General features: G+C 42.5%; 1 protein-coding gene across 15 annotated transcripts in view; it reads left to right on the top strand.

Moving 5' to 3' along the window:
- TCP11L2 (t-complex 11 like 2) overlaps window positions 1-23,184 on the top strand; it is a 79,608-nt gene that overhangs the window by 28,722 nt on the left and 27,702 nt on the right. For 5 of the 15 annotated variants that reach the window (XM_064590678.1, XM_064590677.1, XM_064590676.1 and 2 more), the window contains 3 exons: window positions 11,176-11,367; window positions 13,970-14,105; window positions 18,108-18,228. In XM_064590678.1, the coding sequence (XP_064446748.1) occupies window positions 11,211-11,367; window positions 13,970-14,105; window positions 18,108-18,228 (414 nt within the window). In that variant the 5' untranslated portion in view covers window positions 11,176-11,210. Of the gene's footprint in view, window positions 1-2,431; window positions 2,689-3,865; window positions 4,007-11,175; window positions 11,368-13,969; window positions 14,106-18,107; window positions 18,229-23,184 lie in introns of those variants that run through there. The other 10 variants (XM_064590681.1, XM_064590682.1, XM_064590684.1 and 7 more) reach the window with 5 other exon arrangements.

Below are 23,184 nucleotides of genomic sequence, written 5' to 3'. Positions count from 1 at the left end.
TGATTTTTTTCAAGGGCTCATTATAATTTAAAACTCAGATTTATGATGTGTAAAAAGAAAATAAGTATTTCTAGTTCTTCACCTGGCAATAATTTTGATCAGCCCTTCGTCATGTATGTGCCAAAGGCAATAGAACAAATTTAGACTGTTGCATAATTTATAGTAAACAAACTGCATTACTGTGAATTTTCTAAGTGGTTCAAAAGGGAAAGTTAGAAAAATTAGGTGTGAAAATAAATAAAAAGCTTACTTACTAAAGAGTTTGCCTTTTAGACATTTCCCCCAAAAGGTCATGAACATAATCTGAGCAAGGAAGGTTTTATTCTATGACTGCCTGTGCTCTCTGAGCAAGAATGCGATACAAGGCTCATTTTTTAGGAGAACTGCCTAATTTTTTATAGTACTATATTTTTCAAAGTGGTTTTTTTATAAACAAGCCAGACTGAGGGCGGTTGGTCAGGTAATTGACCAAAAGGTTTCCAGATAGCAAGTTATTTAATGTCAAAGTAACAGTTGATTGTGTTTCCAGGATATTTTCTCTCCCCAGTGTGGGTCACTGATGTTACCCCACTTCCTCCACCTTAAGGTTCTCACCCCAGCACATGCTGAAACTTGACTCATCTGCTTTGAAAAAAAAAAAAAAATTGCTTCCTTGTGGTTTTGAGAGTTACATATTTGAGCTTTGAAATAAGTGCCATGCCTAGGGTCAGGCCGCTGGTCACCCAGGTAGACTGGACAACTTTCCTGACTCATGCTCACCTGTTCCAAGTTATGTAATAACACAAAAACAATACTTAACAAGTGCCTATAAAGCTAACAAAAAGAAGCAAAGCTGCAATGTGTCATTGTCACAGTGTCCAAAAGTTGGGGGGATATTTTTGGTTAATCCTTCTATTGTGGAGTTTTTAGGGTGGTGATGACCTTTGAGTGGTGGTTGTTATTTGGCAAGAATAGAAATTGGAGGCTTCTGTTACCCTGACTGCTGATTCCAACAAACAATAGAAACCAGGGCAGGCTCACAGGAAAGAACCTATGGGTGGCAACAGCATTTTATCCTTGATCTTTTGATTTGTATCAAGTTGTATATTTTAGAAGGGAGGGGAGAGTGGCATAAGGAGACACAAATACAAATTTATAGAGCTCAGCAGCCAAGTTTGTTCAGAGTGATTTGCCTGATAGTTTCAATAACTAACACTGACTAGTGTTTACTGTGTACAGCTGTAAGCACTTCAGATGCTTTATCTCATTCCATCCTCACCATAACCCAATGGGATAGTTATCATTGGTTATCCATTGACCAAGATCTGCTGCGTAGTTAATGTCAGAGCCAGGGTTGAACCCCAACTTGAATTATTCCATCTAGGATGACTGGCTTTCTATCCACCTTTAAAATGTTGCCTGTCTGGTTTATTCTAGAACCAATTTTGCCTCCACGGTTCAGACATGGTTTCAGCACGAAATAGAAATACTTCAGCCTATAGAAAATTCACTTAACATTCCTGCATGAAACTTTCTCCCAAATAATGCCAATTTACAGAAGATACAGTGGTTTTTATGTGTGCGGTTAGGGAATTGGTGTTTCTGTACATCCACAAGATACACACCCACAAGAGCTGAACAGAACCCACGCTAGGGCTGCTTATTTACATTAACCAATGTCGAAAATTCTCCGGCAGAGAGGTGCTGCCCAGAACTTCAGAGGAAGTGAGAGGCTTTATCTTTTGCGTGCACGCAAAGTTTGCAGTTTACGTCTTCAGACAACCTGGGAGGGTGTGACTCCCAGGAGCTAATCTTTCAGTCCAGCCATATGTAAATCTGGGCCGGTGTTTCTGTGGAGGTGCAGACAGAAATGTAGGTGACAAGGTTGGTTGCTGGCGCACGTGGGAACGCACCTGCCCCGTTGTCTGTTGGGTTGTGAGTGTGCGGGCGGCGTGATAGTGGGCACCCAATTTGGATCGCCCCGCCTAGATGAGGGGTGTTCCAGTAGTAGAAGTTCCACCCGCAGCCGGGGAGCATGTTCCATTATCCACCGTGGTGCGCCCCGGAAGCCCGAGCCAGGCCCGCGCTCCACCAGCCCCGCCACAAACGGGTCCGCAAGCAGCCTCGCCCCGCCCCCAACGCCCCCGCTCCGCCCCAGACCCCCCGGACACCCCTCCTCACTCGGCTCCGCCCCCAGCGCCCGACAGCCCCGCCTCCAACGCCGGGCGCTCCCGGCGGCACCGCTGCCCCAGTTCCGTAAACACTTTTCTCCCCGCCCAGCAGTCCCCGGACCGCACCACTCGAAACCCACGGGGGGGGCGTTTCCTCTCGCATGCAGAACAACGTCAATCCAAGCGCTTCTCGGCCTCTTTCATCAAACATGAGGAAAACTGTTCTGTAGTAGGTCAGATGTGTCAGAGCTCTGCGGTCGGAGCAAGCAGTTACCTGGCTTTCCTCCTCTCCCGCGGGCCGTCTTCCCCCGCTCGCCGGTTACACTGCTCCGCCGGGGCTGTCTCCTCAGAGTCCCTCCCGGCCCTTTAAATACCGCGTGGGGCGGGAGCGGGTGGGGGGAAGACCCGGAGGTTGGGGGTTGTCGGGCCGGTGAGTTTTCGAGGTGCTTGTGCGGTGCTCGGTGAGGGGACACCCAGAGACCCCGACCCAGGCTCACTCAGTCGCCTTTCTCCTCCTCCTGTCTCTGCGCGGGACCCGGTGCGTATCCATCCGGGCGAGGGGGTCGCCGGCTGTGAGGTGACCGGCCCGGGTCAGTGGACCCGGACACCTCGCCCCAGCGCAGCCCGAGGGCCTCCCCCGACCCACCTCGGGACTCTGTCCTGGGACTCCGGTGCCAGGGGCGTTAAAGCCCCGCTTCTTGCTCCCCCCATCCCCTTGTTTGACCTCGAACCGGCGTCCCGCGTGGGAGCGGGGCGCGGGCACCGAGTGGCCGCCGCGGGTGTTAGCATAGCCGCGGGCTTCGGGTCCCGGAGGCGGCGGGGTTGCGGCCGCTTGGCTCCTGTTTACATCCTGCTGGCCCCATGCCAGCGACAGCGCTGCGAACGGCTTCCCACCCCCCGGGCTCCGGGTGGGGGCCCCTCTCGCCTGCGACACCCGCCCAGCGCGGGTGGGCGAGCGGGGCCGCGGTGGGGGCCGGGCGCGGCGCGAAGCGTGTGTTGGGGGTTTGTTGCCGGGGTTTCCCTGGCACTCGGCTCGGCCTCCGCCGTCCCCTCCCCCAAGGGTTTGTTTTGACAGGAAACGTGCTGCTGGAGGGGAGGGGCGGCGGGAGGGGGGCTGTGCAGACTCCCGGTGCCTCCGCTCGAGCCGACTGTCAGGCGACGAGGCGGGAGATGCTGGTCAGGCCCCGGGCTCGAACCCTGGCCTCTCGGAGATGGCTCGCGCTTCCCAAAGCCGCGCCGCTGGATGGCACCACTGGGGGGAACAGCGCGGATTGGAGATGGCACGAGGACGAACAGGGTTCTGCGTTTTCGTTAGTATTGGGGAAAACCACTAAACAAGCAATTTCACAATGATACAAAGTTTCCTTTTAAAATAAATGTATTTAAATGCAAAAATCTAGTCAAGATAGAAGTGATTGATAAATTAGGGTAGAGATGAGCATGGAGATGTGGAAACAGGCGTCAACAGTGGTAGCCAAATGACTGAAGTTTGGGAAATAATTGTCCTAGGTGGTTGTCCTGTTATTTTAACCTTGAGAAACCAGGCAAGTTGTCCTTGTCCCCAGTGGGCCCCTCCGCCCCCAAGATCCCTGTGGTCTCATGGCCTCCAGCCCAGCCAGAGACCCTGCTCTTTGCCACCTGCCGATCAGAATGAGGTAGGTTATCGCAGTGGTTCCCACTTTAGGTGGCTCCCTGCCTGCCTTGTCCTCTTGCCTCCAGGGATTTCATACATCACTCTGGCAGCCTGTGGGTTGCCTCACTTGAAGTGGCCCAGGGCTGAAGATACCCAGTCATGTGTGGAAGCAGCTTCAGTGCCATCCTGTGAGGGGTTGAGGCCCCCAGAGGAGGAAGCACAGGTATTAAACTGGCCAGCCAGGGGTGGGAGGAGAAGTGTTTCCAAGTGTGAAAAGTGCCTAGAAATCCTTCTCCCTGATGCTGTAATGTTACATGTTGCATGAACATCTGCTTTCTTAGACAATGCCTGGCTTGTTGGCTTTTATCTAGCTCTTTGTTGGCTCTAATTTGATGAAGACCCGTATTCTCTAGCTGAATGGAGCAGGAACCTCTCTCTGCTCTGTGGTTTATGCCTTGCTGCTTATGAATAACTTTTTAGCACTGCTGTTTGGGACTGGTTCTAAAGCAGCATTTGCAGAAGATGGCAATTTTCCACACCATCTACAATTTTTTTTTTCCTTCAGAGCCCGGTCTTATTCTTCTGACTCCTTGCCCTTTACTACACATATGTGAATGCTTGTCTTTGCATATGACCTTGACCTGGTCTTCAAGGATGACACCCACTAGATAGCTCTTGAAATTTCTCATTTCCACGACCCAACTTTAACTGGTTGGGCTCCATTCCTTGTCCAGAGCGCTGCTGGAAAATCTGAATAATTCACCCCAAAATGTTTTTTATATTAGTTGTAAGCAGTTAAGACTTCTGATAATATGTGGGTTTTAACTAGGGATTTTGCAGTACTTAAAGAATGGCTCCCTGATAGAGGATTTTCGTTTACTCTAGTGGGGTGGTTGAGAATTATTTTGGACAATAGACTCTTTCAGTGATGCCCTTCACGGTATAGCACTTTGAGCTGCCACCCCGGGGTAAGGTCAGCTTATTACCACATATGCAAGTATCCACGTGGTGTTGGGTAGATCGATTTGGCAGACTGAGAGTGGGAAGAATGAGCAGCACACCGAATTTTCTGCAGCCATCCTAGAGTGGTAGAAAGCATGGGCTATAGGGATTCATGGCCTGGATTTCAGCGGTGCTTCTGCCACTACTGTGAACCCTAGGGCAAGTAATTTAACCTCTCTGAGCCTCAGGTTCTCATCTATAAAATGGGGATAATAGCAATACCTCAGCTAACAAGGTTACGATAAAGATTCAAGGAGATAAAACACTTACAGCACTTATGGGGGCTGGGATATAATAAGCACACAGTAACTATTAGCTCTAATTGTTATTATTTACTATCAAGGAGCATTAAGAAAGTGGAAAGACACAATGTAAACATTTCTTTAAGCTCTGGAATTCTGAGTCTTTGCTAGTTTGAATTATAGGTGCCTGGGAAATGTGTTGAGGCAGGCACTGGGAATTGGAAAGGGGAGAGAGACATAGTCCTTCCTGCAAGCAGCTTAAAATTTAGTGGGGAGGCAGATATGTAAATAGCAAGTATAGTACTTTAAGTGACTGCATAATGGGAATATGAGCAATGTGAGTGAGGCAGGAGAGAAGGAAGCCCCAAATTGTAATATGAATAGGAGTGTGGCTTAATTTGTTCATCAGTGAGACTCCTCTGGCTCCCCCTCTATCCCAGGAAGTGTTCTCAGCTCTAGATGGCTAATTTAGATGGAGTGAGGATATCAGGGAATGTCACTTTGAAGTTGTAATGTTTAATTTCAAACCTGAATGACAACAAGGAGCCCATCCCATGGAGATCCGGGAGAAGAACATGCTACAGGAGAGAATAGCAGGTGCAAGTGCTCCAAAGTAAGAAGTTTGGCATATCTGAGGAAACTGAAGAAAGCCATTGTGTCTGTAGCAGAAGGGTTAGGGGAAGAGTGATACGGGATGGTGTAGGCAGAGGCCAAATCACAGAGGAATATAAACCATTGCCAGGAAACTTTTTTTTTTTTAAGAGTTTATTTATTTATCAGAGAGAGAGAGACAGAGGCAGGCAGAGGGAGAAGCAGTCTCCTTGCTCAGCAAGGAGCCCGATGTGGGACCCGATCCCAGGACCCTGGGGTCATGACCTGAGCCAAAGGCAGACGCTTAACCGACTGAGCCACCCAGGCGTCCCTGCCAGGAAACTTCTTAAGAAAAGGGAAGCCACCTGGAGATGAACTCTTAAAAGGGATGATTTATTGTGCCTCTTCTGAAGGGCTCTGGCCTATTTCCTGTTTGATTCTCTAGACACTGTTCAAGAAGGACATTGGGACAAGCCAGACTGTCTAGAAGAGCTTTTGTAATAGAACAGTATCTAAGCTATCCCAACAGTGGGAACAATCAAAATCTAAAAATTAGAGGAGCCCGACTGTTCTGAATTAGACTTGAAGTTTTGGTTTAGTACTTCTCTTTTAATCTTTTGCTTGGAAATAATTTCAAACTTACAGAAAGGGTTGTAAGAACACACTACAAAGAACTCCTTACTGTCTACCTTTTACTCATATTCATCTGTTAACATTTTGCTCCATATGCCTTATTGTTTTTTCTTTTTCTCATTAAATTAGTTGAGAGAAAGTTGCATACATCATGGCCCTTTATTCCTAATATGTAGTCACAGTACATTTATCAACTTTAGTAAATTTAACATTGTAATACAGACAGTAAAGTTTGTAACAGTGTTGTTAATTGATCCAATAATAGCATTTTTTCCCTCTTTGGTATAGGATTCAGTCAGGGATCATCTGTTGCACTCAGTTGTCAAGTCTCTTTTCATCTGGAACATGTCCTCAGCCTTTCTTTGTTTTTATGACATTGACATGTTTGGAAATCATAATTTCTTTTTTTTTTTTAAGGTTTTTTATTTATTTATTTGAGAGAGAGAGAATGAGAGAGAGCACATGAGAGGGGGGAGGGTCAGAGGGAGAAGCACACTCCCTGCCGAGCAGGGAGCCCGATGTGGGACTCGATCCAGGGACTCCAGGATCATGACCTGAGCCGAAGGCAGTCGCTTAACCAACTGAGCCACCCAGGCGCCCTGGAAATCATAATTTCTTTTAGTGAGAAAATAATAGTTGACAATCTGTCAAGCACTTACTAGGAGCTTAAATACTTTACATAGACTATTTCAGTTATCTTCACAACAATTCTATGAGGTAGATACTATTATTAGCCCCATTTTACAAATAGCTAAGTTCCCTCTCTCTTGTCAGTAAATACCAAGAGTCAGGATCAAGAACCCAGTCCACCTGATTCCAGAGCCAGTGTTCTTACTGCTTCATGGACAGGTACATTGTCACTGGTGGATCTTTCTAATCCTGAATCTGTGCTGGACCATTTGCAGATGAGTTTGCTATGAAAAGGAAATAAAGAAGTAAAGTTGGTAGTGTGGACACAGGCTAAGGAGTCAACTAGCAAATTAAAAAAACCCATTTCCCTTCTATCTGTCGTGGGACACAGAACTATCCCCTTTGGGATCCCTGTACATTTCCTCATCTCTAAAATGTCAATGATCATATTGCCATTCATTCAACAATAAATGTTTAAGTGTCAGCTGCATCCCAATCGTTGGTCTTGGAAGAAATTATATAATATTGAACTTAATTAAATGAGAAAGAATGTAGTAAGAATGTGATTATTCTCCTTGAATAAGGAGACCCACTGTGTGTTGGAGGCTTTGCTTGGAGTTCTCCACTGTTTTCACCTTTGACTTTATCTTTGGCCAGTAGTAAATCCTCCAGGTAGGATGAGATGTGGTGTTTCTTAAAAGTTGTGTGGTTTGCTTGTGATTGGCAGTGGTGAAAGTTAAGTGGGTCTAAGTTTGTCAGTATGAGAAGCATTACCTTTCTTAAAGAAATAGACTGGTTTTATTATCACTATTCTAAGAGAGAATCCAAAATAGTTTTTAAAGCCATCTAGTTACCCTCAATGCCTTTTGAGTCAAGTAGCTTTGTCCCCAGATGACTTATATGGAAACCCGAGACCAAGAAAAGTAAGAACAGATGTGAATGAGCTTGCAGAAGACCATTTGCACTGGAATGGGCCTTTTGCTTTCAGCTTTAGTATCTCAGACAAGTGCAAGAGCTCTGTCGTAGGTTAACTAGCAGTCTTGTTTATCTGTAGGGGAATATGCTTTTATCATCTTGGGATAAAACAGTTCTCCCTTCTAGAGTTTTTAATGCCTGAAATGATAATAACAAGAAAAAATGCAAATAATATTAATAATAGCAATCATCTATATCCTGTTTTTTTCTATCAGATACTGTTCCAAACACTCTACATATATTGACTAAATGTTGTCCCACACCAACCCTATGCACTGGGTATTATTAGTATGCCTAGAGGAGGAAACAGGCAATTTCCTTATAGAATAATAATGGGCATTTGAGCTTCAAAGGAAAGTTTCTCCTTGGATGCACTAAAGCCCAGTTGTGCTATGGAGGCTTCTACCATCCAAACAAGAGTGTCTAAACATTTTGAAGCTTTTACATTTTCTGTTGCATTCCCTGTGCCAGAAACTCTACTTCCAGTGAATTTTTGGAAGGAAGCATAGTTGCACATTATTAAGTATGTCTGCCATGAGCACATTTAATTTCTCAGAACTTCTAGCGAAGCCTCATGGAACTCTGGGTTTATAGAATTTTAGCAATTCCTAGCTGAAAGGGACCTTATAGCTGGCCCAACCTGCTCAGAAAAATGAGGTGAAGCGAGCCGATGTGATGTGCATAAAGTCACATAGCAAATTAATGACAGATTCAGGCCTCAGACTCTAGCCTTCTAACTCCTAACCTACATCTTTTTATTTTTAAATCTTTGTACTTTGCTGCCTTGTTAAACACAATTAAGGAACCTACAAAGTGTGCTGTTCAGCTGGAGTAGAAAAATGAAATGGACAGTTATAACTATTAACCTAGTTCATAAATTCCAATGGATGAAAGCTTTTATTCACCTTTACTTGGAAAAACAGCCAAAGTGAAGAAAAATTAAGAGCAGAGCATACAGAACACAGTTGTTATGGTGGAATGATGGGAAAAAAATAATAAAATGGAAACAAAGTTCAAAATATTCAAATAAGAGTGTGATCAGAACCAGGGAATATTGAGTCTTAAACCTAATAAAGTAGGTTTAAGTGGTAGGTCCTCTGCTCCAGAGCATTAACTTTGGCAGTACCAGGCCTGTAAGTGTGTACTGATTTCAGTTTGCGAATGTTCTGGTTGAAGCTGTACCAAATGGGATTCAGTGATTCTGATTCAGCTGGCACTAAATGAATACTTGTCACTGGCAATGGACAAGACACAGTCCCTGCCTTATTAAGGAGAGTCAGAAGTAGCCATGGGAAGGAAAAACTGTACAAGGGACTCAGCTCTATGGTGGGGATATAGGACATGTGCTGCAGATGTAGAAAGAAGAGTGTCATTCACTCTGGCCAGGGAGTAAAGGCTTCCTGAGGAAGGTAGCATTTTCAAGAAATGCCATCAGTGGACGTAAAATGTTGGCAAAGAGAGAGAGAAATCTAGACGGAAGAGTAAGTATTCCATTTAGGATTGGGGTTTGATGGAAGTGAAAGAGTTAGAGCAGACCCTTTTCTTCTGTCCTCTGTTCCCTTCCCCTCAGCAGATGGGAGTTAAAGCTCAAGTAGAAACTAGTTTGCATGTGATGAAGGAGGTTGTTTCCCCACTGAGGTTGCAGGGGTTCAAGGCTATTTTGTATATAGCCTGTGTGGTTGGCTTGGGAGTCTAGGACAAGGCAGACCTCTCTACGTGGTAGCTTCCTGGCAGCTTCACTGGATTCCTTGCAAAGGCAGCCTCTGAGTTAGTGGTTTTCTGTTTATGAAAGTGGTAGGCCCAGGAAGGTGTACCATTGGCAGGACTGAAGAGGGTTGTTTAGGTGAGGCCAGGGGCAAATGCCCTTAGGCATTTACCTTTAATTAAAGTCCCTCTGAGGTTCATCCTTGTCTCTGTTACCACCCAACGGATAAAAAATGGCACCATTTCTCTCAACAAAGGCTAGATTCCCCCATAGTCTCACCTGGTCTCTCCTTTCTTGTGCTTCCCCAGCAATGCCTTGTTTCTCCTTTTCTCATCTTCTAGCCTCCAGCACACGCAGTTGTAGGTAACTAGACTTGAGACCCATGAGAGTAGGGCGCTGTCTCTTTTGTTCACTGTTAACCTTTCCTGGTGCTGCTGCATAGTAGGCACTCAATAAATATGAAAGGAATCACTGAAAAAACTGTGCAGGATTTCCAGACATACTATGCGTGGCTGTGTTTTCAAGTTTTTGTAGCTTTAAAAGCTCTGTATACCTCATTGCACGGGCTGGTTCAGGTTTAAAGAGATTCAGTGAACCCTTACTATCATTATTGTCTATTCGGGACTTGAGGTGCCTTCCTCCTCGGGGCCAGGTTCCCCTTAGTGTCAGGCTGGGGCATCCTATGTGCCCAGGATCTCCTTTCTAGGGGGTGACTGGGCCGAAGTGCCCTGCTCTTACCTGAGAGGCTGTCTGATGTCCCAGATACAGCACTGGCTGTAGATAGAGTCAAGGGACTGGTTTTATGGTATGGTAAGTCCCCTCGTCCCTCAGAGGCTGTCTCCTTCACTCATGAATCAGGATCTTTGGTGCCTGTTCATCGGGTAGTAGTGGGTACCAAGTCAGCTGTCAAGTGCAAACCCAGGGTCAGGCTTTAGTCTTTATATCATGGCAGTTCACAGGAAAATGGAGAAGAACCTGAAGACTTGCCAGCCAGAGATTTTAGTCTTCTCCTTTCCCCAAGAGGCTCACAAGGAACTAAAGAGGCTGATTTCAAAAATAGTTTACTTAAAACAAAGCCATAGGAACAGTAATAGTAACTAACATTTGAGTGCTAAGCACTTTAATAAGGTTAATCCTATTTAATCTTCAAGCAACTCTGTAAGTTTAGTCTTTCAGCCCAGTTTTACTCGAGGTGGGTGGGTTAGTGACTTTCCCAAGGTCACATGGCAAAGACAGCATGAGCTTCTAACCTAGGCAGTCCAGCCTCAGGGCCCCACCCTCTTACCCTTACCTTCCATGTTTTAGAAACCCAGGAAGAGAGAGACTGTGTGTCTTCTGCTCATTTTTAAAGGATCTGTTATTGCTGAGAGCTGTTCCACATTCACACTGTGTATGTCCTGAGCAAGTTCACACTTAGGGCTCTGGAGTCTCTTTTCTGGAACACAGTCTTGAAGGTCTGGTAATAGCCTGGCTGCTATGGGAAAGACGAGGTTATCTTCTGGGGCCTTTCAACTCTGTGACCCCTGTGGGCAAAACTGTCTACACTGGAAGAAGCATCTGCGATGCTGGTGGAAGTACCACAGAGCGTTGATGCAGGTCTGTTTGTCTATGCAGGCACTATCTCTTTGCCCACACTTGAGTGACACAAGATGCCCTTCAATGGTGAGAAGCAGTGTGTGGGCGAGGACCAGCCAAGCGATTCAGACTCTTCCCGGTTTTCCGAAAGCATGGCTTCACTCAGTGACTATGAGTGCTCCAGGCAGAGCTTTACAAGCGACTCTTCCAGCAAATCCAGCTCTCCTGCTTGTAAGCTGACAGGGGAGCAGGCGTTGGGGGGGCGGGGCGGGGGGCTGTTGGTTCTAGACATGTGTGTTAGATTTGAAAACTCATAAATGAATGAGAGCAGAGTAGAGACTCCCCTTCCTTTCTAGATGTACCGTAATAGCACTGCAAGGGCAGGAGTAAGTGGCCACTAAAGGTATACAACCTGCCCATTTTTATTTTCATTACTGTCTCTGATCTGTTTTGGTTTGATTATAAATCAGGTTCCCAAACCCAACCTGTCTTTTCTCTCGAGTAGTGGAAAGCCACTCCCTCTTGAGATCACTTCTTGGGTGACATTCAAGGATAAGTTCAAATTGGTCTTTTCTGATAATTGCTGATTTACATGGAAGGAAACTTGCCCAATTCAAGGGACAGGCAGCAAGTGAAATAATGTAAAGGCTTCCTGCTGATTTCAAAACCTGTTGTGCAAATCACCCCACAAAAGTGCCCACGAGGAGAATTACTACACTAGGGGTGTGAGAAAGTTAAAAAAGTGGCCATAGTGGGGAGATATCTTTTCCCTTGAGTATGGAAGCTAGAGGTGTGTAGAGCAAGTGTGTTTGTCTTTTTTTAGCTTTTTAATTGACATTTTGCATAGGAAATATAACACCTTAAACAGACAAAGCAAATGCAGAAAGAAGCAACTAATGTCTAATATAATCAAATGCTCACTTCAAAAACGTTTGTTCATTTGTGTTTATTTTAAATTTATACAGTCTCATTTTTAAAAATTTGGAAAGTACATAAGTATAAAGAAAAGAAAATTTTGCCCATAGTATCACCCAAATATGACAGCTGGTGGCACTTTGTCATATTCATTCTTCACATAGACATATGTGTGTGTATATATGTGTAGACTCTTTTCACTTCGAATTATAACTAAAACATGGGGTGCCTGGGTGGCTCAGTCATTTAAGCGTCCAACTCTTGATTTCAGCTCAGGTCATGATCTCAGGATCCTGGGATCGAGCCCCACATTGGGCTCCATGCTCAGCAGGGAGTCTGCTTCTGGATTCTCTCTCCCCCTCTGCCCCTCCCCCCTCTCAAATAAATAAACAGATCTTAAAAAAAATAATTATAACTAAAACATTTACAGATGATATAACATACTTTTAATACACTAAAACTACTTCATCAAATGAATATACCATAAATTTATTTAACCATTGATTTATCATTGGACATTGAGTTAATTTCCTCTTTTTTTTTTTTTTTTGCTGTTACAAATAGTGCTTTATGAACATCTTGGTGCATTAAGCCTTTCCAGGAATTCCTTTGGATATAATTGGATTATTGGACCCAAGGGTACAGACATTTTTTAAAAGAATCTTAATGGGACAGAGAATTGAGAAAAGAATTTACTAGCAGCCACCTAGCTTTCTGTGCTTTTTCTCACTCTTTATATTATATATGAGGCTCCTCTAACAGGGTATGCAGGCATCCTAAAGAGGGGTTTTACTAATTCTGTGTATCACCATTTTTTCCTCTTCTTCCCCCTCCTCCTCCACATGGTCTTCCTCTTCCTCCTCCTCCTCTGCTTCTTTGAGAAATTATTTTAGGTAGCAAAATATTGCCAGTCAGTACTGTTGTTTGAGGTAATGATTTTTAATTAATTGAAGCTAAGAGTTCCAATAGTAATTTTTAAAAGACATGGTTTATTAGAATAATTTTTTAGAATAATCTTTAGAAGTAAGTAGAATAATTCTTTATATACTACTTCCTACTGAGTAGGTTATCCAGCTTACCAGATTTTATTTTAATTATCTACATTTATGAAATTCTTACTTTGTTCTTCTTCAGTTAATTTATTTAATCACCTAAAGACAGCCCTGAGGAGGTAAGTTATGCCTTAGTGAAGTCAAATAATATCTACCAATTGGAAAAAATTGGAATCAAACCTAAACATTATGCTATACTGCCTATACTTTTAGAAGTTACAGTTTTAAAAAATCAATTATTTCATCTTGAGTCTGCTTAAATTAATGAGTTACGACTTACAGAATAAAAGTAGTCTTTATCAAGTTCCTGCATAGTATGTGTAATAAATGCAGATATCAATAGGTACTAAAATATGAGGTGATTCAATAAAAGTAACTTATAATAGCTTATACTAATAAGATAGTCTCTAAAACATTTGAGAATTTATTATCAATACAGTAACTGAAACTACCAAAGGAGTTCTTGAATTTTTGAAGTCTTAAGTAGTAAGCGGGGAAGTCTGCCTAATTTAGTATGTATTCTTCTTATTTGTTTTTATTTATTTATTTATTTATTTATTTATTTATTTATTTGAGAGAGAGAGAATGAGAGACAGAGAGCATGAGAGGGAGGAGGGTCAGAGGGAGAAGCAGACTCCCTGCTGAGCAGGGAGCCCGATGCGGGACTCGATCCCGGGACTCCAGGATCATGACCTGAGCCGAAGGCAGTCGCTTAACCAACTGAGCCACCCAGGCGCCCTATTCTTCTTATTTGTAAAACCTTGAATCTATATGTTGGAATAACTTAAATTCAGTCTGCATCAGGAGGCTTCATTGGATGACAGCTTTTCCTCCATGACATGAACTGCATTTTGTTTTTGTTTCAGCAACAAGCCCTCCCAGGGTTGTAACATTTGACGAAGTGATGGCTGCAGCAAGGAACTTATCAAACATGACACTTGCTCACGAAATTGCTATAAATGAGAACTTTCAATTGAAACAAGATGCCTTCCCTGAGAACAGGTAACCCAGAGGTGTTTGTTATGTGTAAACTGAGCTGCAGAGTCTCACACGTACACACACGTTCACACTGATTCCTAGAAGTCTTGTATAATAGCCACCGGGAGTAAACGTTGGTTAGTTCTCTAGCAAGGTCTTATACTTGTTTTTAAAACCATTCCTCAAGGATACATGTTACCCATAATCTTTAGAACTCAGCTTATATGTCACTTCCTGAGGGAAGCTTTTCCTGACATTCCTGAGCGTACTAGATTACATTAAATCCCCTTCCTAAAGACTCCTGTTGCCCCCGTACCTCCTTTTTTGTTAGGAGGGCTTATAATTTTATGTTCAGTGTCTGTCTTTCCCATGTGACCAAAACACCATTAATGGAGGAACTATGTCTATATCGTTTGCTGCTGTATCCCCATTACCTAGCCGAATACCTGACATTTAGTACATGCTCAAGAAATGTTTGCAGCTCGACTTCTTTTTTTTTTTTTTGAAGATTTTATTTATTTATTTATTTGACAGAGAGAGAGAGAGACAGAGAGGGAACACAAGCAGGGGGAATGGGGAAGGGAGAAGCAGGCTTCCCGCCGAGCAGGGAGCCTGATGCGGGGCTTGATCCCAGGACTCTGGGATCATGACCTGAGCCGAAGGCAGACGCTTAACGACTGAGCCACCCAGGCGCCCCTGCAGCTCGACTTCTTAAAAACTGATATTCAGGTTGTAAAAGATAAATAAATGTAGTGGAGCTGCCAAAGTGCTAATAGGTGATTCAGAAGCATCTGGAGGTAGGAATCACAACCACATGGGCACCCCGGTTAACCTCACACACCCCCCCAAACCCCCAACCCAAGGACCTCTAGTTAGAGCCATGCCCTTATATCCTACCTCAGCCTCTCTAACTTATGGTGGCTCATAAATCCTCTGGGACAAAGAGGAGAAAAGGCTTGAGGCCATAACTACAGATAACTCATCTTTACAGGCAAAGTTAGCTCATGAATAATGGCATTGAATCTTCAACCTCACAGTGTCATTTATAAATCCAGAGGCATTTCCTCTATCAAGTAAGACAAAATATAATATTTGATTCTATTTAGAGCTTTTGTGTTTATTTGTTTTAAAGCAGGAAAGTAGCAAACATAATAATTCTTCTTCTTCGAAATGTAGATCATAGTCCTCCTGCTCCTGGGGTTATTATTCATAATAATCATTAATATTTTTTTTTTTAAGATTTTATTTATTTATTTGAGACAGAGAGCATGAGAGGGAGGAGGGTCAGAGGGAGAAGCAGACTCCCTGCCGAGCAGGGAGCCCGATGCGGGACTCGATCCCGGGACCCCAGGATCATGACCTGAGCCAAAGGCAGTCGCTTAACCAACTGAGCCACCCAGGCGCCCAATCATTAATATTTTTTAAGATTACTGGCCAAAATAGGTATATCTGTTTGGTTTTCTATGGTAACTGCATTTCACCATAATCCTTTATACCGGCTTTACTGCTACGCTCCTAGGCCAGGCCACCGTCATCTCTGACCTCGACTCTTTAAGTCCTAACTAGTTGCCCTGTCTCACAGCATCCTTAGCTCCCCATAATCCATCCTCCATATCCACAGATCCAGAATGATCTTTCTAAAGGATTAATCAGAATAGATCCCTATTTCTTTGCCTAAAATCCTTCAGTGGTTTTCTGTTACACTTAGAATAAGAACTCAAACCCTTTAGTATGGCAGCAAGGCCCTACTTCCAAGACCATGTCTCTTACTCCTTTCCCTCCTGCTTGCTATGCTTTAGCCACCCTGGCTTCATTGCCTACCCCAGAATACACCAGCTCAATCCTGTTCAAGGACTTTGTCCTTCTTCTTTCTGCTTTTTCAGTGTTGTTCCCCTAGATTTTCACCGGCTGATTTTTTGTTCCTCCTTCAAGTCTCAACTCAAAGGGCAATGTGTTAGAGAAGCTTTCTTCAGCCACCAGTGAAGTGAGCCCCTCTCCATCACTATCTACCACATTATTCTCTCTTCCTTATGTTTCTGAAATTGCCTTATTTATTTTTAATGTGTTTTGTTTTTGTCTTCCTGTCCCTGCTAACAAATAGGCTTTTTGAGAGCAAACACTTTCTTTTTACTATAGTAACCACAGTACCTAAAATAGGGTCTGGCCATATTGGACGCCTTATAAGCATTTTTGACTGACTAACGAAAATGAATGTTTGAAGTTAAAATTAGTGTGTTTTATGAAGTACAGCAAAAGACAATTTGAAAGTATTTATACTTTAAATTCAAAAGTTGCAAATACAGGCATTAGTGAAGGCACTTTAGGATCAGATAGGCTCTGGGTTTGAATCCTGGCTCTGCTGAGACCATTTCTGAGCCTCATGTTCCCCAAGGATATCATGGGAGCTAAAATGCTCACTTCAAATGCATGCTCATGGGCATCTGAGTGCCTTGAACTCAGTATTTTGGTAACATGGGAAATAGGAATGCTTCCTTCCTTCATTTTCTGCCATAGCTGGAAAATGTGAGCAAGGAAAGCAAAATGCAAACTTAGGACAATTACCTTTATTTAAAAATGAAATGGCATATTATGACCCGTTGATTTTTCAGATGACTGTCCACAAATGGCCAAGTTGTTACTTTTAAAAATATCACTGACTCTCATATTTAACCAAATCTTGTTTTTTGGGGAAAAGACTTGGCAAAATATGTCCAATTTCTGGTACCCAGTAGGAACACCTGTAAATGATTTGTTTGATCTCATCCTTCCCCACCATCCACCAGAAGATTAAAAGGCTAAAAAGTATCTTTCAGCCTTTAGGAGAACTTACATTTAAACTCTGATATCCCTGCAGGAGCTCTAAAGTTGTTGTAGCTCCTTCTTGGTTGGTCCGTTCGAGCCAACTATGTGAGGCTTGTAAAGTCCAGAGTGAAAGTTCATGCCAGCAACGTTTGCCTTTCTAATTGTTCTGTAGTTGCTCAGGAGGGTCAACTTTAGAAATAGCATTTATGTTGAATGAAACTAGTCAGGCAACCAGAGTAAGTTTTAACATTTAAAGTTGCTGAGTGGAATATAGCATTTGCAGTTACAGAAACAATTTTAACTCATACCCCTCAGAAAGCTAATTTTAATTTCTCATAGCATTATTGTATGTTTAGCTATTTATATTCCAAAAAGAAAAATTAGATGTACTTAACTATCAAATTATTAATTCATTCACCATGCATTCATCAAATACTCACTGTATGCCAGGTAGTGTGCTAGGTACAGTGGCAGGTACTTAGAAGAAGAAGTAGTTATGGCCTCTGCCTGGGAGAGATGTATGACCTTTAGGGGATGGAGACTCATAAGTACAGTGCAGGGAAATATGTGCTTTTCTTAAAACTGTTGCCAAATGTAGGAGGTCAGTAGGGATGTGTATTTAAATGTGCACCTATTTTAGGGCATTGACATAAGCGGCAAAGCAAAGTGGCCACCTACTCTATTGTGAGCTCTTCCTAGGAAGGTTCGTATTTCAGCAGTTTGGTCCGGCTAATTTTAAATGGGACATCTCAACTGCAGTTGGCAGCAGTTCACATGCATGTCTCCTTGGGGCTAATCTGTTCTATTCTGTGCAATGAAACTTCAGCTGTTGACGAAAAAGCTACTTTGCCATCTCACTCCCCAAATCTAAAACAAGTCTAAAGATCTAAAGAGTAGCTGGGTAAATTATGGCATCTCCTTAAGACAGAATTTTATGAGCTTATTGAAACCTATAGCAAGAAAGCATTTTTAAAATCTAGGGGAAACTCAGGACAGAATATTAAATGAAACGAGTATATAATATACCTACTGGTTATCCTCAACTATATTAAAACAATGCATTGAACCAGAGAAATATGTCAAAAGATTAAAAATGAGATTTTGGGCCATTTTTATTCTGTTTTTTTTTTCTGCATTTTCTAAGATTTCTACAATGAGCACATTTCTTTTATAATCAGGAAAAATAATGCTTATTTTTAAAAGCAATTCATTTCCTTTCTGTAGCTTAGCCAGTCGAGTGAAGCACATTGTCCACCAGGCCTTCTGGGACATCCTGGAGTCAGAACTGAATGCTGAGCCTCCCGAGTATGAACATGCCATCAAACTGTTTGAAGAAATCAGAGAGGCAAGTTGATGTTGTCTGTATTGATTAGTAATGTTTTTTTCCCTAAAGACTGTTTTCCTGTCCTCCGAAGAGTATTGGAGATTCTTTTTGGAAAATTGAGTAAGTTCAGTCACTGGAATGGTGTTTTCCGGAATGCACTTCCTGGGATGGGGTGGAGGCTAGGCAAATAGGGCAGTGGAAGGAGCACAGGGCAATGCTTGGCACACAAAGTAGTGGTCACAGTAGTTAAGAGCACAGACTCAGGAGCTAGACAACCTGGTTTAGTGACGGGTTTAGCAAAGGCTTTCCCTCCATGAGTCCTAGTGTCCTGAGTACTTGCAGGGTAATTGTAGGAATTAAATGATATGACAGTTATAGTTTTAGCTAACATTCACAAAGCATTTGTTCTATGCCAAACACTAGATTATTCATTTATTGTTACCACAATGAAGTAGTTATTCCTGTTATTCTTACTAAATAAAAAGAAACCAAGTTCCCTTACTCACCCAAGGTCACACAGCTTTGAGGGGTAGAGAGGGACTTGAGCTGAGGGGCTCTGGCTCAGAGCTCATACTTCTAACCATGTGCTGTGTATGTAAGCACAATGTCTGCTTAATGGTGGATACTCAGGATAAGTTGCTTGTATAATATATAATAAATATTTTATATGTAAAATATACGAATGGAGCCCATGGGGTATTTCCATTTGTTCTTCTTTAAAGGGTTCTTGTGGAGCTATGGTCTGCAACTTGTTCTTTCTTTGCATGGTTTAAATGTAAACTTTTTTTTTTATTATGTTATGTTAATCACCATACATTACATCATTAGTTTTTGATGTAGTGTTCCATGATTCATTGTTTGCGTATAACACCCAGTGCTCCATGCAGTACGTGCCTTCTTTAATACCCATCACTGGCTAACCCATCCCCCCCCAGAACCCTCAGTTTGTTTCTCAGAGTCCATAGTCTCATGGTTCGTCTCCCCCTCCGATTTTCTCCCCTTCATTCTTCCCTTCCTGCTATCATCTTCTTCTTCTTTTTTTTTTTTTTAACATATAATGTATTATTTATTTCAGAGGTACAGGTCTATGATTCAACAGTCTTAGACAATTCACAGCGCTCACATAGCACATACCCTCCCCAATGTCTATTTCCCAGCCACCCCATCCCTCCCACCCCCCACCACTCCAGCAACCCTCAGTTTGTTTCCTGAGATTAAGAATTCTTCATATCAGTGAGGTCATATGATACATGTCTTTCTGTTTGACTTATTTTGCTCAACATAATACCCTCCAGTTCCATCCACGTCGTTGCAAATGGCAAGATTTCATTCTTTTGATGGCTGCAAAATATTCCATTGTATATATATACCACATCTTCTTTATCCATTCATCTGTCGATGGACATCTTGGCTCTTTCCACAGTTTGGCTATTGTGGACATTGCTGCTATAAACATCGGGGTGCACGTACCCCTTCGGATCCCTACATTTGTATCTTTGGGGTAAATACACAGTAGTGCAATTGCTGGATCATATGGTAGCTCTATTTTCAACTTTTTGAGGAACCTCCATACTGTTTTCCAGACTGGCTGCACCAGCTTGCATTCCCACCAACAGTGTAGGAGGGTTCCCCTTTCTCCACATCCCCGCCAACATCTGTTGTTTCCTGACTTGTTAATTTTAGCCATTCTGATTGGTGTGAGGTGGTATCTCATTGAGGTTTTGATTTGGATTTCCCTGATGCTGAGCAATGTTGAGCACTTTTTCATGTGTCTGTTGGCCATTTGGATGTCTTCTTTGGAAAAATGTCTGTTCGTGTCTTCTGCCCATTTCTTGATTGGATCATTTGTTCTTTGGGTGTTGAGTTTGATAAGTTCTTTATAGATTTTGGATACTAGCCCTTTATCTGATATGTCATTTGCAAATATCTTCTCCCATTCTGTCGGTTGTCTTTTGGTTTTGTTGACTGTTTCTTTTGCTGTGCAAAACTTTTTATCTTGATGAAGTCCCAATAGTTCATTTTTGCCCTTGCTTCCCTTGCCTTTGGCGATGTTTCTAGGAAGAAGTTGCTGCAGCTGAGGTCGAAGAGGTTGCTGCCTGTGTTCTCCTTTAGGATTTTGATGGACTTCTGTCTCACATTGAGGTCTTTCAACCATTTGGAGTCTATTTTTGTGTGTGGTGTAAGGAAATGGTCCAGTTTCATTCTTCTGCATGTGTCTGTCCAATTTTCCCAACACCATTTGTTGAAGAGACTGTCTTTTTTCCATTGGACATTCTTTCCTGCTTTGTCGAAGATTAGTTGACCGTCGAGTTGAGGGTCCATCTCTGGGCTCTCTATTCTGTTCCATTGATCTGTGTGTCTGTTTTTGTGCCAGTACTGTACTGTCTTGATGATTACAGCTTTGTAATAGAGCTTGAAGTCTGGAATTGTGATGCCACCAGCTTTGCTTTGCTTTTTCAACATTCCTCTGGCTATTCGGGGGCTTTTCTGCTTCCATACAAACTTTGGGATTATTTGCTCCATTTCTTTGAAAAAAGTTGATGGTATTTTGATAGGGATTGCATTGAACGTGTAGATTGCTCTAGGTAGCATTGACATCTTCACAATATTTGTTCTTCCAATCCATGAGCATGGAACGTTTTTCCATTTCTTTGTGTCTTCCTCAATTTCTTTCATTAGTATTTTATAGTTTTCTGAGTACAGATTCTTTGCTTCTTTGGTTAGATTTATTCCTAGGTATCTTACGATTTTGGGTGCAATTGTAAATGGGATCGACTCCTTAATTTCTCTTTCTTCTGTCTTGTTGGTGTATAGGAATGCCACTGATTTCTTTTTTTTTTAATTTTTTATTGTTATGTTAATCACCATACATTACATCATTAGTTTTTGATGTAGTGTTCCATGATTCATTGTTTGTGCATAACACCCAGTACTCCATGCAGAAAATGCCCCCTTTAATACCCATCACCAGGCTAACCCATCCTCCCACCCCGCTCCCCTCTAGAACCCTCAGTTTGTTTTTCAGAGTCCATCGTCTCTCATGGTTCATCTCCCCCTCTGATTTCCCCCTTTCATTCTTCCCCTTCTGCTATCTTCTTTTTTTTTTTCTTAACATATATTGCATTATTTGTTTCAGAGGTACAGATCTGTGATTCAACAGTCTTGCACAATTCACAGTGCTCACCATAGCACATACCCTCCCCAATGTCTATCACCCAGCCACCCCATCCCTCCCACCCCCCACCACTCCAGCAACCCTCAGTTTGTTTCCTGAGATTAAGAATTCTTCATATCAGTGAGGTCATATGATACATGTCTTTCTCTGATTGACTTATGTCGCTCAGCATAACACCCTCTAGTTCCATCCACGTCGTTGCAAATGGCAAGATCTCATTCCTTTTGATGGCTGCATAATATTCCATTATAGATATATACCACATCTTCTTTATCCATTCATCTGTCAATGGACACCTTGGCTCTTTCCACAGTTTGGCTATTGTGGACATTGCTGCTATAAATATCGGGGTGCACGTACCCCTTCGGATCCCTACATTTGTATCTTTGGGGTAAATACACAGTAGTGCAATTGCTAGATCATATGGTAGCTCTATTTTCAACTTTTTGAGGAACCTCCACACTGTTTTCCAGAGTGGTTGCACCAGCTCAGGAATGCCACTGATTTCTGTGCATTGATTTTATATCCTGCCACTTTACTGAATTCCTGTATGAGTTCTAGCAGTTTTGGGGTGGAGTCTTTTGGGTTTTCCACATAAAGTATCATATCATCTCAAAGTGAGAGTTTGACTTCTTCTTTGCCCATTTGGATGCCTTTTATTTCTTTTTGTTGTCTAATTGCTATGGCTAGGACTTCTAATACTATGTTGAATAGCAGTGGTGATAGTGGACATCCCTGCCGCTTTCCTGACCTTAGGGGGAAAGCTCTCAGTTTTTCCCCATTGAGAATGGTATTCGCTGTGGTTTTTCATAGATGGCTTTTATGATATTGAGGTATGTACCCTCTATGCCTATACTCTGAAGAGTTTTGATCAAGAAAGGATGCTGTACTTTGTCAAATGCTTTTTCTGCATCTATTGAGAGGATCATATGGTTCTTGTTCTTTCTTTTATTAATGTATTGTATCACATTGATTGATTTGAGGATGTTGAACCAAACGTGCAGCCCAGGGATAAATCCCACTTGGTCATGGTGAATAATCCTTTTAATGTGCTGTTGGATCCTATTGGCTAGTATTTTGGTGTGAATTTTTGCATCCATGTTCATCAGGGATATTGGTCTGTAATTCTCCTTTTTGATGGGGTCTTTGTCTGGTTTTGGGATCAAGGTAATGGTGGTCTCATAAAACGAGTTTAGAAGTTTTCCTTCCATTTCCATTTTTTGGAACAGTTTCAGAAGAATAGGTATTAATTCTTCTTTAAATGTTTGGTAGAATTCCCCTGGGAAGCCATCTGGCCCTGGGCTTTTATTTGTTTGGGAGATTTTTGATGACTGCTTCAATTTCCTTAGTGGTTATAGGTCTGTTCAGGTGTTCTATTTCTTCCTGGTTCAGTTTTGGTAGTTGATACATCTCTAGGAATGCATCCATTTCTTCCAGATTATCTAATTTGCTGGCATATAGTTGCTCATAATATGTTCTTATAAATATTTGTATTTCTTTGGTGTTGGTTGTGATCTTTCTTCTTTCATTCATGATTTTATTTATTTGGGTCCTTTCTCTTTTCTTTTTGATAAGTCTGGCCAGGGGTTTATCAATCTTGTTAATTCTTTCAAAGAACCACCTCCTAGTTTCGTCAATCTGTCCTAATGTTCTTTTGGTTTCTATTTCATTGATTTCTGCTCTGATCGTTATTAATTCTCTTCTCCTGCTGGGTTTAGGTTTTATTTGCTGTTCTTTCTCCAGCTCCTTTAGGTGTAGGGTTAGGTTGTGTATTTGAGACCTTTCTTGTTCCTTGAGAAAGG

The sequence above is a fragment of the Mirounga angustirostris genome, unplaced genomic scaffold (genome assembly GCF_029215605.1).
Source record: "Mirounga angustirostris isolate CCGP_5_RB_7025 unplaced genomic scaffold, mMirAng1.0.hap1 SCAF_5, whole genome shotgun sequence".
NCBI classification, from domain to species: domain Eukaryota; kingdom Metazoa; phylum Chordata; class Mammalia; order Carnivora; family Phocidae; genus Mirounga; species Mirounga angustirostris.
The sequence above is the reverse complement of the archived record's forward strand: the minus strand, read 5'-3'. Positions and strand labels throughout refer to the sequence as shown.